At 50.7% G+C, this 17,157-nt stretch overlaps 1 protein-coding gene across 5 annotated transcripts in view; it reads right to left on the bottom strand.

Annotated features, from left to right (window-relative positions):
- Positions 1-17,157, bottom strand: part of ARHGAP39 (Rho GTPase activating protein 39) — a 150,007-nt gene that overhangs the window by 23,667 nt on the left and 109,183 nt on the right. For 3 of the 5 annotated variants that reach the window (XR_007509210.1, XR_007509212.1, XM_049825984.1), the window contains exon 3: positions 13,733-13,813. The exons of 1 other annotated variant lie outside the window; for it this stretch is intronic. Coding sequence is in view for 1 of the 4 variants with exons in the window: in XM_049825984.1 (XP_049681941.1) it covers positions 13,733-13,813 (81 nt within the window). In the remaining 3 variants the exon portion in view is untranslated. Of the gene's footprint in view, positions 1-3,134; positions 3,231-13,732; positions 13,814-17,157 lie in introns of those variants that run through there. One more of the 5 variants, XR_007509214.1, reaches the window with a different exon arrangement.

Raw genomic sequence — 17,157 nt, 5'->3', positions numbered from 1 at the left:
ACTTGTGGTGGGACGGGAACAAGCAAATTGTTCTCCTGGTAGCTAGTTCCTTCTCTGGAGCAGGTAAAGAAATTGTTTCTGGTCTTGAGTGTGACCAGAAGCCATGAGCACCAGCACCCACCTCCCACTGCTGCTCAGAAACAGGTTTCCCCAATTCATTCTCTACCCTGGGATGAAACTGTACTGGCTCATTACCAATTTGCAGCACATCACAGAGGAAGGGGAGACTCCAGGCACCTCCTTGAGGTCCCCTAAACCTCATGGGTGGATGACTGGGAGCCAAGGTCTTTGCTCTCTGCTCCAGGGCCACCTGCAAGCCCAAGTCCTTGTTACCTCTCTCCTTTCTGCTACTCCTTTCCCCACATTTTTCTACTACAGACAGACAAGTAATTTAAACTCCAGCCATGTGCATGGGTGCTTTGTTTTTGGAGATGAGGTTGAGGCTCTTGCTTGCTTTTAGGTTATGAACTCCCAGCGCGGCAGAAAGAGTCATTAAAGGCTGTAATGCCAAACGGCCGCCAAGGAGTGATTAATAGCCATCGCCCTAAAAATATCAGCAACCTTGGGAAGCCTCTGCAACACACGGCCCCGACGACACTTGGCAAAGCGATGCTGCCTGAGCGGCACAAGCTGCTGTCAGCGTGTCACCTTGGTATCATCAAGCCCCTTTTCCTCCTGCTCCTGCGGGTGACTCTGGCACTGCTACAGTTAGAAAGAGCAGGACATATAGAAGGTGTCCCCAAAGCCCCCCAGATGCACCAAGGTGACACCAGCTGGACCACAAAGGCCAGAGGACGATGGGGATGCGTGGCCATTCTCCTGCATCAGCAAAGTTATTTGCAAAAGAGCAAGACACCTCCAAAGCTACGGGAGGTCAACCCGCTGGTGTTCCTCTGCCTCTTCGGATAAAATGAGGGGAGACCAGCACCTCCGTAAGGAGTCAAAACCAGGGAAAGCTGCGGGGGACACCTTCCCCTGACACCCTGAAACATCGTGTTCCCTCAATGCCACCTGGGTCACATCTATGGCTTGGGTGATGTCTATAGTCTGGGTGACATCGACAGCCAGAGCAGAGTCCTGGCCATGCTCCGGGATGCGGCAACACCGCAAAGCGTGACGCAAGGCACGGACGGCAGCACGCGTTGGGGTTACCCTGCCTCGTGGGAGCGGGCAGGGAGGTGCAGCAGGATGGCAGAGCTTTCCCTTCCCCGCATGCGGAGCCCGGATCTGCAGCCACAGGCGCTTCCACCTGCATCGATGGAGGAGGTTTTGCAGTGATGCCGTTAAGTTTTTCCAATGACTCCTCTTCTTGCACGGACATTGAGCCCACCCTGCTGTCACCCGTGGGTTTTCAGCCAGCTTCGTGGGCATCCCTGCCTGCAGACCTGGCAGCAGAGGAGCACCGGGGAGAAGGAGAGCTGCCCGGTCTGATGCCCTTTTCCTACCCCAACAACTTCCAACCTCCAAGCTAAAAAACACGGGTACCACAAAGCAGTAAGAGTTGAGCACCAAGTGATGCTCTGCACACCCCCATGCTTCAGCTCTTCCACCATCCCCAAACGGACAGGAATTCATCCTAAGGCCAGGTGTTTTAACTCAAACCCGGTGAAAGCACCTCTTAATTCCTGGATTTGCAGCTAGCATTAATATTTCAGACAGCAGCCCGCATCTGGCAACAGTGGATACGAATAAAAATCCCTGTGAAGCAGCCCTGCCCATCAAATCATCTAGCCAAGGTAGAGCTTTCAATCAAAATATTAAGTAACAGCAAGCAATAAACCTGAAAGCTCCATCATACTGCCCTGGATTATTGCTAAACACTAGAAAGCATTGCTACAGACTAAATTTAATTTTCTCTCTGCAAAAGGAATATTGCGAAAGGCCTTTTTGCAGCTGAATCACTGCAGCTACCGTGCCCACGAGCAGCTCATTTACTCTAGTAAATGAAAAGCGATGCTGCTAGAGAGGAGAGCGAGCCTCGCTGAGGCTTGCCACCCTCCTGGCACAGGAGCTCCTCCAGAAATTCAAAGTATTTCTGTTATCTCTGGCTTGGCGCAGGGTTCCCTTTGCTATTTTCTCCTTTTGGGGAAGGCAAGATTTTACTTACGACTCTGAGTACATTTCCATGACAAACTACTTCCCAAATCCCTCTAATCTTCCATCACCGAAATCAATTTCTTTGCAAATTTGCATAATTTCCGTGGACTGAAACATTGCATTTATTTAGGGAAGGATTTTTCCAAAGCACTCAAGCGATTTATGCTCTTAAATCTCCCTGTCTGCTCAAATACCACCTCCGCGATCTTCTTTCAGCTTTTGGAAAGTCAATGACAGAGGTGAGAGGAAAAATCTCCGGCACCAGGCTGCTGGGCTCCGCGTGCTCCGTGCACGCTCCGTGCACGCTCCATGCACGCTCCTCAGCTCCCTCACCCAGGAATTCCTTTGCTTCCAGTTGCTTTGGCAGGACAGACACAAGCAACCCTCACCCTGTGCCGCATCTCTGCTGCGGGCAAGTAGACGCCATCCCTGACACTTAAAACAGAATTATTCTGATGTCTGCAATAATTAAGACCATCCACAGCTCTATTTACCTTAAAAACAGTCATGACAACCAAAATTGTCTTTTACATTAGCGATTTCTACCATGATGCCTTTAACGTAGTTGATTGGCAGCTACATTAAATCAATGCAGGACTAGGAAATAAAAGCACGGGTCACAGCTGGGCTTAAGTGCAATTATTTTAACAGCACCATTCTGGCTTTTAAATGAATGATACTGCAACGCTTCTCCAAAGGAGATTTAAAAGCAAGAATATTCACAATACCTACCTAAATACACACAGTTTTTCAAGATACATTTGCTTGTCCCAGTGTTATTTGGGCTTTGCAGCTGAAGACTATAATTTAGCACTAGGATTAAATGGGTTTTCTCCTCTCGGCAGGGAAAAAAGCCCTTAATTTGAATGATTAATTCAAATATATTGGTTTCCAATGTCCTGTGAATGCATCGGGGCTCACATCCACTGGAAAAGCGCAGGATCCCTGGGCACCCCCCCACCACCCCGCAATGCAACCGGGTCCTTGTGCCGTCCCCGGGCTCTTCCCACCGTCCCCGTGCCCTCGCTCTTCCTCACCTTCCTCCCCCAGCCACGGGAGCCGGGCGCATCTCCTCCCTGCGACTTCTCACCACCCTCCTGAGCTTAACGCCTTTAAGATTCCCCCGTCCGGTGCTAAACTGGACCGACTGCAATCCCCCCGCCTGGGAATGGGGATGAAGGATGCAGCCCAGCCCCCCTCTCCTCCCAGCTGGGTACCGCCGGCACAGCCGAGCGCATCCCGCTGCGAAGCCCGGGGTCAGTGATGAGCCGATGGCAGAAAAACCTCCCTGTACCTGGCACGCTGCCTGACGCCGCTCCGGCAACAGAAATATCTTCCTGCAAATGCAGGCAAAGGTGGGAAGAGCCTGCCTGCTCTCTGCAGCGAGCCCAGAAGATGTCCGGGCTTCAGACCGAAGCCTCCGATGATCCCTCTTAAATTTTCCAGTTAGGAAACTGTCCTTAGGACAGCGATCCGGGCTCTATAGCTGTGCAAAAGCCACCAGCAAACTCAACTTTTTACTAATTTGTAACTAAATTAGGGGATAGGAAGACAGGCTGAAATCCCCCATCCCTAAGACTTCATTGCTCTTCATCTGCAAGTATTCCTATTCCCCTAAATTGGTATGTACAGTATTAGATGCTTGCAGCATATATAAATATCCCAGAGCTTAGATAGTACCTGAAATTTTAAATTCCTGCTCAAGTGCTCGTTGCTTACAACCTTTATGAGATTAGGGGTCACCGCAGGTGTGCCCACAACCCTACCATGGTCTCTCCAAACCTTCTACACTTGCAATCTCTGTTCTCATCTTTATCTACACACCTGGAAATCTCACGTCCTCCTTGGACTTCATTTTTTAAGAAACCTGGAGGTATGGTCAAAAACAATTCCTACAGAAAACAGTGTGAGCGAGATGAAATCTGCATCGTTTGGGCAATAAAGTGGTTATTTGGAGAGGAGTGTGAGTGCCAGGCTCAAATTTCCCAACCCCTGCACCGACCTCAGTGATACTAAAACTGGTTTCTGTAGTCGAATCCAGACTGGGCCATGTCCTAGCAATGGTCTGGCTGAGACAGGACAGAGCTGAGCCATGGATTGGGCTGAGCTCTCCTGATTAGGCTGTACTGGGTACCCAAAGCCAGTGTAAAACCAGCCTGGCACAGCAGAGAGCACCCTTGGGTTTGTGTTTTGTCCTGTTTCTCATCCCTCAAGCTTCTCCTTTCCTTCTTGCCTTCACTTAACTGTGCCTGTGGGTCTCCCTCTCTCGTCCTCCTTTAGCTTTGGTTGGGATGGGCCGATGCATATGACCGATGGGGAAAACCAAGAGGAACTGCGATTTGAAAGGTTTTACACTTGCTGGGATCAGGAGGAGGTGGACTGATGTTGCTGCCTGTATTCATGGACACCAGATGCCACCCACTGCTCCCGGTGGGATGATGGGGGGCTGACAGCTCCGGACAGAGCTGTGCGGCAGGAGACCACCTCCATGATGTGCCAACCTCTTCCCAGGCTGATCTGGGACTTGGTCTTTGCTCTGGACAGGATCACCCATCCATGGAAGAACCATGGAGAAGGTGCAGCATTACCACCAACCGGATGGCGTCACAGCTGCCCTCTGCTTTCTGTCTCCTGCTGAATAGCAGCGGTGGGATCATGAGAACCATCTGATGGATGCAATGTGAGCTGTGGGGTGTCCTGGAAGCTGAATATCAGACTCGGTCTTGTTGGGGGAAATTCAGAGCCATGGGAAGGCTGAAGCCCAACCTTCAGGCCATCTCTGTTGACTGCAAAGCTTAGCTTGAAGGGTGTCTAAGGTCTCACAAAGCTCCTCTGCATGCAGCGATTTAATTCTCAAACTAAAATATTACTGAAGGATTGATACCTGTGACTAAGGCAAGGAAAAGCCACCCTGTCAAAGTACTATTTTTAAAAAAATTCGTATTTTTTTTTTTAATGACAGGAGAAGGCTACAATGTTCAGGGATTGTCCAATCCCTTGTCTCTGGACGGCACTATCAGATCACTTCTAGCTTCAGAACCGCAACACCAAATCTCTACATGAAATATCTCCCACGTTTGCTGCCCGAGCGCTGCTAACTCCTCTCTCGGAAAAACTGCTCCCATGGCATCCGCTCTAATTAGCAGCAACGGAAGCTGAATCAAGACAAGAGGCAGATAACGAGCCTTCCCGTTCCCCCCACCCCATTCAAGAACACAGAATTTTTCAGCCACCCTTTTTGCAGCAGTGAGGGGGAAAGCAGGGCTCTGAGACACCGCCAAGATGATGAACCTCCCTGTTTTCTTGTGAAATAGCAGCTGTTTCTGAACATCACATTGAGCGGAGCACGGTGCAGTGGACAGGTCTGCGGCACACCCTGCAGACCCTCCGTCAGAGGCCACGAATCCATAGCAAAGGGATTTTGTGGGCTGTAGCTAATAAGCAAACATTGAAACGAGCTTGGGCGGCTGTCCCTGGTGAGCTGTGGGCTGGTAGCTCATTGCTGAAAGCCAGGTTGACCTTGCTGAAGGTCTGCGTTAGCTTCGGTTACCTGCCATACGTGGCCACAGCACTCACCTTGTCCTCTTGGTTTGTAATTAGCAAGCTCTCAAGCTATGAGGGGACAAGCCAAGGTGGTCAGGGGATCTCCAGTGAGCCCCCTTGGGATCAGTCTCATCAGGAACTGACCAGTAGGAAGCGTAAGATCAGGGTCTGCCAAGCTGGAAGATCCACAACACAACCCGTCCTAGCAGCCGAGGCGGGCACGGCACACCAGGCGCAGCGCATGGAGGGCACGGACGCCTGCGGGAAGCCAAACGCCAGATCCCCAGGAGGCAATCAGGGCTGCTCTCCCCATCTCAGATGTATGATTAAACCAATCACCCAAAATAGCTTGTTTTCTGAAACCCAAATGTCACTGAAACAAGACGTGTTTTTTCTTTTTTTGAAAGGGAGGAGGGAACGCAGAGAAGGGAGCACAGAGAAGCCTTTATCATTAAGAGGAATTAGCTGCAAAATACAAAGAGACCAGAAGTGACATTTCCTTAAATAGCAGATCAATAGGGGTCTGCTTTCTTTGTCTCCGTAAGCATGACAACACGTTCCTACAATGGTGATTTCTAGCTCTTGCCTATCCGGAGCAGATTTTACACACCCTGGAGCGCAGCCCTCCCTGTTTGCTAAGCTGAAGCCCTTCATCCTCTTGGTATTTCCAAACTGAATCATTCACCCCTGCTATGAACACCCTTGGACTCAGTCTGAAGCCTGGTGCCACCTCCCCCAGCTCTTCCCCACCAGAAGACCTCTCCTGCCTCTTTGACCAGGCTCTGGGACATGATTGGTCTTGTAGTCCTTGGTGGGTGGCCAATCTCCAAGCCTGGATGCTGGGTGTTAGGGTGATGTGCCAGACCATTCCTCCTCCCACGGGCTTACCTCCACCCATCCCAGGAGATGGGTGGCTTTGAAGCTGCTGATTGCTACCACAGCTGCGGCAAGGCTGATCGAGTAGCTTCTTCTCTTAGAGAAGAGCTTTTGGCCATGAAGCCAAGCTAGACCTGTTGCCCCGGTTTTTGTGCGAGCCACCAGATACTGCCATCAGCAGCATGTTGGCTTTGAAGAACAGGTCCTGGAAGCTGGAGCTTGGCTGTTTGCTGGAAGCCCCTCAGCAGGAAGGGTTGCTCTTGGCTCAGAGGGACGCTCCAGGACCATCCCTTGGGCACTACACACGCATATTTGAGATAAGTTACCCAGCTCACGCTGAGGATAATGACAGTGATCCACTTTGCAAAGCAAGACTACTGTTCAGTGTTTGGCTGAGCGTGGAAGAAGTGCCAGGCTGTGGCAAAGAGTGTGGAGGAAACTGCTCCCGGCTCCATGGTCTGGGCTCCAAGTTACATTCAAGAAGGACGCTCCAGCTCCTCAAAAATGAAGCTGTCAGACAGAGGGGCTTTAAGCTTTAGCTGCATGGGGAGAAGAGACTGGGTTTGCCTCCCTTCTGCCCCATGGAGACTTGGACTTGGGGCAGAGGTCCCAGCCCAGGAAGTTACACCACAGCAGTATGCCCAGTAACAGTGATGAACTGATGAACCCTCCGAACCGCCCTTCAGTTTTCTTCCAAAATAGGGGATTTGAATCTCATGGCTCTCCAAGGAATCACTGGTATTAGGTCTGTGCCTCTTCATTACTTCCAAAGAAACCAGGCAACAGATTTACCTTTAAATATCATGAACGGGCACATTTATTTACAGAGAAGCCTTAAGCTGTGGTCTTAACTCACAGTCGTAAACAATGAAGCCTGAGCAGAATGAGGCGGAGGATAAATCAAGCAGCTGGCAGTAGCACATGTCCCTGCGTGGGACAGCTGGGACGGCCACCGCGCCACTTCTGCTGGGCAGGTGTCTCCTCGGCCAGCAAATGTCTGTGGGCACGCTTGAGACATGCATCTTTGTCATTGTTGGAAGAGGAATGTGGCCTCGCAGCCGCCTTGGCTAAAATTGACACCAGCAGCAAAGGAAGCTTCAGCCCAGAGATGCTGAGCTCCCGTCCCCAGGATGGCTCCGGGGAATGGGCTTCCTTGGGAAGCTCGGATGAATTTAGAGGTTGCAACAAGAAGGGGTTGGAGACCTTCTCCTCCCCGGTGTCATGGCTGTATTTATTCTCACGCACCCGGTGCACTGCTAGCTGGCAGGAGCTGCGTTCAAAGTCTGGTGTGGTGGCTTCTCACTTCTGCCCAGGCTTATTCCAAACTCCTACAAGTCTCCTCCTGAATTTGGTACCTGGCTTCACTCTTTGCCAACAGTGCAAATTAAACCTGTTTCCTGCATCCATGTGAAGGTGCTACAGCACCAACAACCAGCCAGTCTGTGCCCAGACGGAGAAGGGCTGAACGTGGTCAGTACAAGAATTGGACACTGAACATTCCCATGGCTGGAGAAGGAATCTAGCAACATCTGGAGCACACAACCCATGCGAGAGCCAAGAGGTGAAGACAGCCATAAAAAGTTGGCAAACCACAGCCATGTCTCAAAACAGGGGTTGCCCAGCAGACAGACACAACCACCTCCTAAACCTCAGGTGCCTGATGGGCCACACGAAGCTCTGTGGAGCTATCAGAGAGATGGTGCCAGGTCTTTTGGAAGCCAACCCCAATTCTCTCCTCGCTTCCATATTTGCTTTGCTAGACAGTCAGCTATGAAGTGACTCCTGTTGACCATGAGATGTTGAAAACCACCAGAAGATCAAAGACCTCATTGAACTCTCCTGGATGGGAAGGTCCAGGACAAACTGAGGAAGACCACATCAAGAGCATTACAAGGATCCCATGCAGATGAAGCAGTTGCCGACCTGCTGTCCTAACATGCTCCCAGCAGAAACAGGATCCACTCCTCCCTGCTCATGGGTTGGACATCCTACCTCTCTACCAAAGAGACAAAGCCAGGACAAGCAAGAGGGCAGAGCTGGAGATAGAACAAGGCACAGACACAAGCTGTGGTGGGTGGCCACAGCTTCTCCAGCTCTCCAGCACAGAACAAGGGTTTCACCACCGCTTTGAAGTGTGCATGTTGCCGTCACTGCAGCTGGGAGAAGAAAGAAAGGGTGGACAGGCACGGGCTCACAGGGCAGGAGCAAGCCCAGGCCCTAGGGGCTATTCCAGCTGCTCCACCGCTGGAGGACAGTCCATTGATCACCTCTGCTTTCACGTGTAACCTAAGAGTTATAGAACAAACAGAACAGCCAGGCCAAACTGGAGGCATCCCTAAGAGCTGGACACTGCATACTCAAGTGAGCAGATTTCTCACCTTCTCCCAGAGCAGAGGAGCCTATAACTGCGACCGGGGCACATTTTTAGGTCTGGTTCTTCTGTTCTTGGCAAGTAATGAACATCCTGTTTCCCAAGGAACAGAAGGGGAGAAGAGGGTCATTAATGCTTTGCTGCTGTGCTCCATGTCCGACACGCTGCATTTCCTTCAACCAGGAAGCTCCAGCGTCTTCCTGGTGGCCACAAAGCCCTGACCACCTGCACTTGGAACCTGACATCCACCCAATCAGCAGAATGGAACAAAGAGTGTCACAGGAGCAGAGCAGCTGTGTGCTGGGAGAGGAGACAAATTCAGAGGAGCAAGTTGAGGGTCTCTGATCTGAAGATCAGCTCTAGTAGCCTTGGACCCTCCATCCATTGACTGGCCAACACAAGCATGGGACAATGACAGAGACCTGGAATTTGTCCCACAAACAAACAGACTTCTTGACAAAGACCACTGCATGGATTAGCAAAGAGATCAACCCTCTCAACAGAACCACAGGAGAAAAAAATGAGGACATTAAGCAACTGGCCTCCAGGGACCACAAACTAGAAGGAATAAAGAGGAAAGGGTTAAGAACAGTTACCGTAATTGCCTCTCTCGATGGGATTTGGATGCAGGGCTTTCCTACAAATGCCTTCTAGACAGACGGAGCAAGACGTCATCCTCTTAATGACACCCACTAATCTTCATTATATTAGAAAATCTCTCATAGCAACTGTTGGCCGGGAGCACTGAGCCAGCACTGTCAAGGAGCAGAAGAAAAATCCCTGCCTGCTCCTAAGGATGCTGCTGCAGCTCCTGGGGTGACTCAGGCAGCTGAACCCCAAAGCTGCACTTGGGGAAGATGATGCCATGGATGAGGGTGGTCTCCCAGCTGAACCCCAGGACCTCTCCCCCATCAGTCAACCTCCTGCCTCTCCATCTGCCTGTACCCAGCCTTCATGTGAGGACAGCTGTCCCCTCAGAAGCCACCCTGCTCCCACACTTTGTCCAAACGTCTCCAAGTCCTTCAGCTTCTCCCTTTCCAGCCAGAGGGGAGGAGGCGATAGAAGCGAGTGGACACGTGCCCAGAAGCGAGTGGACACGTGCCCATGCCACGGCCTAGGTCTCATCAGGCTTCCTCAGCCACCAGAGACCTACAGACTTGTGCAACTCAATCCTCTGTCCTTCTGCCAAGTCCACTGTCTGCCCACCTCTTATCTTGACCTTCAAAGGAGGCAACATGCACTTACCATGGCTTTGACTAACGCAAGACTTGGTGAGGAGGAGAGGGTTGGAAGGACCTGAGGTGGCTCTTGGGCTGGAGACCTGATCTCCCACCTGACTGTGAAGCCTCCATGATCATTTCACGAACGGCAATTGGAAGCAGCTAGATCCCAGGCCTGGATCTGGAGGACCTGGGGCAGCGTTGCTCCAGTGGAAGTGCTTGAGGGCTCAGCCCGCACCGCGCTCTGCGATGGAGTCTTTAAGGTTCTGGTTGGGTGCCAGCCCATTTCACAGTCATCACCTCAGCGCTGGCATGGGCCCATGGGAAGCATGAGGGAAGACGAGAGATTCCTCCATCTCGTTGCAACCTGGCCAAGGGTGCTGGAGAACCAGCCTTTCCCAAAAACCTGTCCTTGAGCATCAGAAAGAGGTGTCTGGACTGTGCTCCCCCCACCCAGGTCTTGGTCCGTTCAGGCAGAGATACCTCAAGGGTATTCCCATTCCCATGAAGGACCACTTGTGCTTTCCTCCGAGCCATCCAGTGGTAGACGCCAATGTTGGGCTTCCAGGTGGCCTCCCTTGTGCCATGGGTGCTGCCCACCATCATCCTCCCAGAAATGCCCTTTGCACTCTTGGGGATTTACCCAACCTTAGTCCATCCAGGGAAGAGCTGTCAGCTAAGCTTTGAAGAAGCTGAAACCGAGATGCCTTTAGGCAGGGTGATTTCCAGAACGTGCCATGCGCCCTCCTCCTTAAAATTAACCCCACTGATATGAAATTATCCCTGCCATTGCAAGGTAGGACCACTGAGCTTTGATTATAGCTTTTATGAGTGCCAGAGCGGTGTGCATGTGGCACTCGCATGGTTAAAAAAAAATCCACCCCAGGCTGTGTTGGTTCCTTGCTCCATCTCGCTCGGCAGCCCCCAGACAGAGGGCACTTGAGACCTGTTCTTCCAGAAGGAAGTCCACTCTCAGCTAATTAAGCAAAGCTGCTAATTAGCTTCCTGGCTGGAAGTGATTGGGGGAAGGGCGGCAAAGGCTGTCTGTGGGTTTTTACAGGCGGTAAAGTTGGGGTCGGGAAGATGGAGGCATCTCCTGCAGCAAAGCACATGCTGATGCAAACAGGCCATGTGTGCTAACCACAGTGAAATTTAATCTTTTAATTGCTTGGGCGGCTGTGGGCATCGGCCAGCTGGTGGGTGGGGACCGTTGTCCCCAAAACCTGCATCGTCCCTCGTCTCCGACTGCAGCTTGTATCCCGCGCCACCACCCAGCTGGCGGCGGGTCAGAACCTATCAGTGCCGAATCACTAATCCTGTTTGCAGAAAAAAAAGTGCTCAGGATAGAGAGTGGCATGTCCCTGTCACTGCTCCGTGTCCCCGTCACTGCTCCATCTCACTCGGCTGCAGCCCTGGACGCAGGCTCAGCTCCCGCTGCTAATTCCGACTGAAGCACGCTCAATGCCTAACAGCAGAGCAGAGGAGGCACCTGCAAACCCTGTTTCCAAACCAAACAGTGAATCCAGGCCTGTCAAATCACACTCCATTCCACTCTTCCTCACTTCTCCTGCATCCGGACAGGGACTTGCATCCACCCAGCATGCAGAAGGAATGCTTCGGTGTAAAGCTGTCCACGGGCAGGTCTCTCTGAGCTCACCCGATGCTCAAGGAGAGCATTCTGCTGGGGAGGATAAACACCAGACACCATTACCCTATTTGTTTCCCCTCCTAGAAAGCTTGTTTTTCCCCCTCTTGCTTAAGTGGCAATTAATTCTGATGCTCCTGGGAGGCCACTGCAGAAGCAGTGAATTACAGGGCAGGCAGGATGGCACATGGCCAGCGCCGCTGGGTGATTTTGCACTCGCATGTGTCTTGAACCGGGATGGAGATTGCTGCAAACCATGCCACTGTGGACCAGCTTGCCAGCCCGTGCTGTCACGGAGCAGCAGGGAAGGGAACGCAGAGCATCGCGCCCTTGCGGTCCCCGCAACCAGTGCCGAAAGCAAAGCAAGAGCTAGAGGTGCTTCAACTCACTTGCATCTCCAGAAAATAACAGAAACTGGGGGTATTCGTCAAAGCCCAGAGCAACCAGGCAGGCATTAACTTCAAAACCCCCAAATCTGACCGTAGTCTATAGACCTGCTGCCTTAAAAGTAAGAATTGGGATGAACATGGTGTTACAGAGAAAGTCTTCAGGCCACCACTTGTTTGCAGGTCTATACTAGTAAAAGCATCCAGTGCAGGCATTTATCCTCCCTGTTGCTGTCTGATTTGATCTGGATGATGCCAGTAGGTACCAAAACCCCTACCTGAGCAGGCTGGCATGGGGTCAGGGTGAGATGGGTCTGTCTGGGTTTGTGGGGAGGTCCCAGAGTTTGCAGAGCCTCACCACCACCTCCATCCTGGCAGGTGGTGGCCAAGGGGGACATCTCCTAAATGCTCCAGGGCAGAATGAGGTGGGTCAGCTAAGATGCCTCCTTTGGCCACTGAGAAAGGATGGCCAAGGAGCCATCTGGGCTGCATCAAGAGCAATTTCTCAGCCCCCCTAAATCCACCCCTGCTCACACTGCTTTGGGTTTTGAAGGCAAAAAGGTTGTTTTGAAAGTGATGATGCAGGTGCTGGGCCAGGCTCCAGGAGCCCAGCACAAGGTCATTCCCCACCTCTGATCATCTACTCAGACATACTCAATTCTGGTGATTTTTTGCCCATGTTTAAGGCATTAGTCCACATTAGTACTAGTGAGAAGTCATGGCATTTGTACACCTGAACTGCTTGTGCAAACTGTAAGAGGAGCTTTCTGAGCTGTAACGAAGACAAGCACAACACAACACTATTATTCTCTAGTGACATAAATGCATGAAAGCTGGAGGTGGTGGTTTGGTTTAGCACCTGAAATCCTGATCTGAGCAAGAGAAAGCTCATATTGGTCTTACAAATGGACTCTGAAAGCAGTTGGACCCACAGGCTGGAAGAGATGGTTCATTTCTCAGGAGGCTTTCCCACCTTCAGCGCCCTACGGAGACACTATGCTGAATCACCTGGGCTCACTGCAGTGATGGATTAAATCCATATCCACATGAACCTCCTTATAGTCGATATAAAAATCCTAGGAAAGAGCCTAGAAACTGGTTCCAGTGTGGAGAGATGTTCAAGCCACCACCCCACCGTGATGGCAGGCATTGGGGTGCATCAGCAGCACCGGGTGAGTCCTGTACTGATGGTGGAGACTAACAAAACCCCACAGACCAGGAGCTCATGCTGAGGTGTGACCCCTTCACAGACATGCCTGGTGCTCCTCCTGTCCTGCTCTGGTTTCTGGTCATGGATAGGAGCCACTCGAACAAAGACCAACACCTAAAGGGGATGGATGGTCCCTGCTCCAAAGAACCATCAAAAATCTATCTTAAGGTTTATTTAAGGGTGGTAGTAAAGCTAAAAACCTCAGCACGTGAAGGGAAGGGGATAGAAAGGAATATCAGAAGAGCACAGAGAAAACACCAGCGTTACTCGCTGCCCCATTCCCACAGGTCAGCCAGCAGCACACGGGCTGTCCCACACCCCCACCTCACCACCAAGGCCACGTTGCAGACCCCAACCCCAATACCGGAGGGAAATTTTGGCTACCTGTAGTGGAGGAGTTGACCTTCCGCACTGTAATCACGATAAATGTCATATTCTTTCTCAAACACTCCGGAAGGCGATGAACTGCAATACAGTAATAATGAACAAGGAGTTACCAACGGTGACTGTGACGCGCGTGTGCCCTTACTAAAGTCTCCTTCACTTTAGGATTAATGAAGATGCATCTACAGAGATGGGCTCCTGGTGCCCACCAGTCGGCTCTGCACTCGGGACCTACTCCCACCTCCTTGCATCAGGGTTCGAGTCATTAATCAGTTGCTTAGCAGATGATGACCAAGCCCTCCATGGCTGTGGTCCCCAGTTACATTTCAAACACTGCAAACACCACATTCTCCCTTAAACTATGCTTATTTGTGAAGAACAGCTGTAGACGTGCCCGAACAGATCCTAAACATCTCATAGCTTTGTCCCACCCATGGTCCTTTCCAAGTGCAGCCCTTCCTTGTGCCTCAAGCATTGCTCTCGCTCCTCGCTTGTCTCAGATGGTCAGAGCCAACACGGGCAGAGGCAGCAAGCCCCAGAAAAGCCCTTTTTGGCACATTTTCATCTACCACGTTGCAGTCGGTTACATCTGAGCCTGCAGAGCCCTTGCTCCCAGAAGATGGAGAAGGTCCCAGCACCAACAGCTACCAACCCATTCTGAGAGACACCTTACCTGAGCGCACTCGTTGGACAGACGTGGAAAAAAACACGTGGAGAAGCAGGGTGGCACTGACATGCTACTTTTTGGACTACCACCAGCTTAAAGCCTGTCCTATAAGAGCAAACCCACTCTTGCTCCATATTCCCTTTGGTTTCATGCTCGCCCAACAGCCTAGCATCCATGCTGAGACCCTCCAACACCTCCCAACAAGGCACGTGACCAGGTATCAGTCTTTGTCTAAGGACGCTTTCCAATATTGTTCATACTTGCCAATATTTGCTCAATGAGCACAGGAAAGGTCTTTTTTTTGCCTTAACAGTCCTTCACTGTGGGGATGTGCAAATAATCAGGCTCGTTCAGAAAACACAGGGCACTGAGCAAATTATTAGACATTTGCTCTGCATTGAAACATAACAGCAAACATCTGGAGAAATAACTTTGTTTTGAGCAGTTTTCGAAGAAACAGTGTTAAACCCCCCCTACGTACACATTAAGATGCTTGTGTTAATAAAATTCAGATCAGATGTTGGTTTCAGAAGAATAAAAAGGAAAAGAAACAAATCTTAATAGGATAGACCTCAAAAATTTTATTCACGCAAGAGGCAGTAAAATTAAGCTTCTGTCAAAGCTAATTTTAATGAGACTTCTGAGCCCTGAAATTATGACTGTTGAATTGCTTAATCCCTTTTTCCTCTCGAGTGCACGTGAATGAGCGCTCCTCCTCCTCCACAATGGCCAGTGGAAACGGATGTTCAAGAGAAAGGCAACAGCTCTGACACCCGGTGCTGTACCCAGATCCATGGCTCCAAGATCTCCTCCCCAACGGGAAAAGCCCTGGATGGAAGGGAATTAATGCTCAGAAAGCTTCCTAATGAAGAGCCCTGCTGCTGAAAGAGTCCATACCTAACGTTTACTAAAGAGAAAGGCAATGGACGTTAGGGAAACACCTCAAGGAAGGTCTCCTTCAGGCAAGTTCTTGTGATCAAAACTGACCAAGGGAAGGACCCTCATGGCAAACAGGTTACTCTTCTGGTGGTAGCATCCCTGCCCAACCACAGCCTGGAGAACATTCAATGACTGCGTCATCTGTGTGGATCCCTTGTGCTGTTGGAGCTGAAAGGAGACTCCCCTTTTCTCCAGGTTTCCCCAGGAACCAAAGACTTCAGGACCACTTTAGCTTCCCTACGCAAAATCTGTCCATTTGCCCTACTTCATGGACCTTTTGGAAAGATCTGCAAGGTAAGAAATGTCCTCCTGGGTCAGAGCAATGGTGTCTCCAGCCCAGTACTCTGCTTCAAACCATGGCAGCAAGAGATGCTGTTTACAAAGAGCTCATGATCTGCAGTCCGTGCCCTCGTGCCCCACAGCACCCAGTCCCTGTGTTAGGGGTCACAGCAGGGAGATGTCCTACAAGGTACCCACTTCAGAGATGTTTATGGACTGGTTGCCTTGAATTTGTTTAATCCCTTCCTGAACATGCAGCAATATCAGCCTCCACAGCTTCTCATCGCAACAAATTCCAGAAGTTTTCTACCCACTGTACACCTCACTTCTTCCCCTCCCCTCCAAAAAAAAAAAAAAAATAAAAAAAATAAAAAATTCACCTGGTCATCAGCCGTTCCTTCTGGCCTGATATTTTTCAAAACGCTTGCAAGTAAGGGCACCGAGCATGTCTCCTTGCATCTCAGGGGAAACCTTCCTTGCTAAAGGCAACAGCAATCTGGGAGCAAGGGGGGGAATGAAGTCTCCTCCAGGCTCTGGCTCCCAAAATCTCTGTCTCTTCTCATGCTCACCTGACAGAGAGGATCTGAGGAGCACAGAGCAGCACCAAAAGCATCTGGCCAGCCAATTACCAGAAAACGAGCTGACCGTAAATTCCCAGTAACGACATCAGCTGCTCCTCAGCCAACACGCAGCTGCTGGAATTTCAGATGCTTTCGTGCAAAGGTTCTTCCAAACACAGCAAAGGCTGTTGAAGCGGCCGCAGAGTTATGCGACTTTTAATATTCTGGCCCATGCCAGCTGGATGCAGGAGGTGAGGGATGTGTGAGCTCATAGGTGAATGGAGGTTATTCACATCTGGCTTCAAAACCTGGATGAAATATCTAAGGAGAGAGATTCTGCTCCCAGTTTGGTATTTCATGCAGTACACAGTACAGTACAACCCTTGTCTTAAGGCAGCTCCTTCTGCACCTTCTGTCCCGGTGCAGAAACTGGAGCTCCACAGCATGCCCAGGAGCAGGGACAGCCCATGAGGCTGGTGAGATGTAACAGTTTAACACGGTTTGCTCTCAAACACACACACTGACTTGACATACATTAACACCCCATAATCTTTAAAGAAAGTTCTCTTAGGCTGACACCTCCTCCTTTTGAGATAAACGGATTAAAACCTCAGACTACGAGCAAGGTCTTGCTGACATACAATTCATACTTCATGCTACCGTGTGGTCCAAAAATGCCAGGCAGAGCAGTAAGACTGAGATCAACTGGAGAGCTTCAAATCCATCCCACCAGCAGAGCTAGATCAGGAGTAAAATTGCTGCCGGCACACTGTGGATGGCATTGCTCCTCATTCAGGTACTGATGAGTCAGACTTGGCTTTGTTATCATTGCAATCAGCTCCTACCAGTGAAGCTGCAAATGAGATTGATGTCAAGGATTGCATCCATCTGCAACACCACGAGCTGCAAGCTTCAAGGTCAGGATGAACACAGCAACATAACACCTGGGACATCCCCTCTGCTCTTCTGCATCTTACAGG

Source organism: Accipiter gentilis, chromosome 2 (assembly GCF_929443795.1).
Source record: "Accipiter gentilis chromosome 2, bAccGen1.1, whole genome shotgun sequence".
NCBI classification, from domain to species: Eukaryota; Metazoa; Chordata; class Aves; order Accipitriformes; family Accipitridae; genus Astur; species Astur gentilis.
This window is presented reverse-complemented; position numbering and strand designations above follow the sequence as displayed.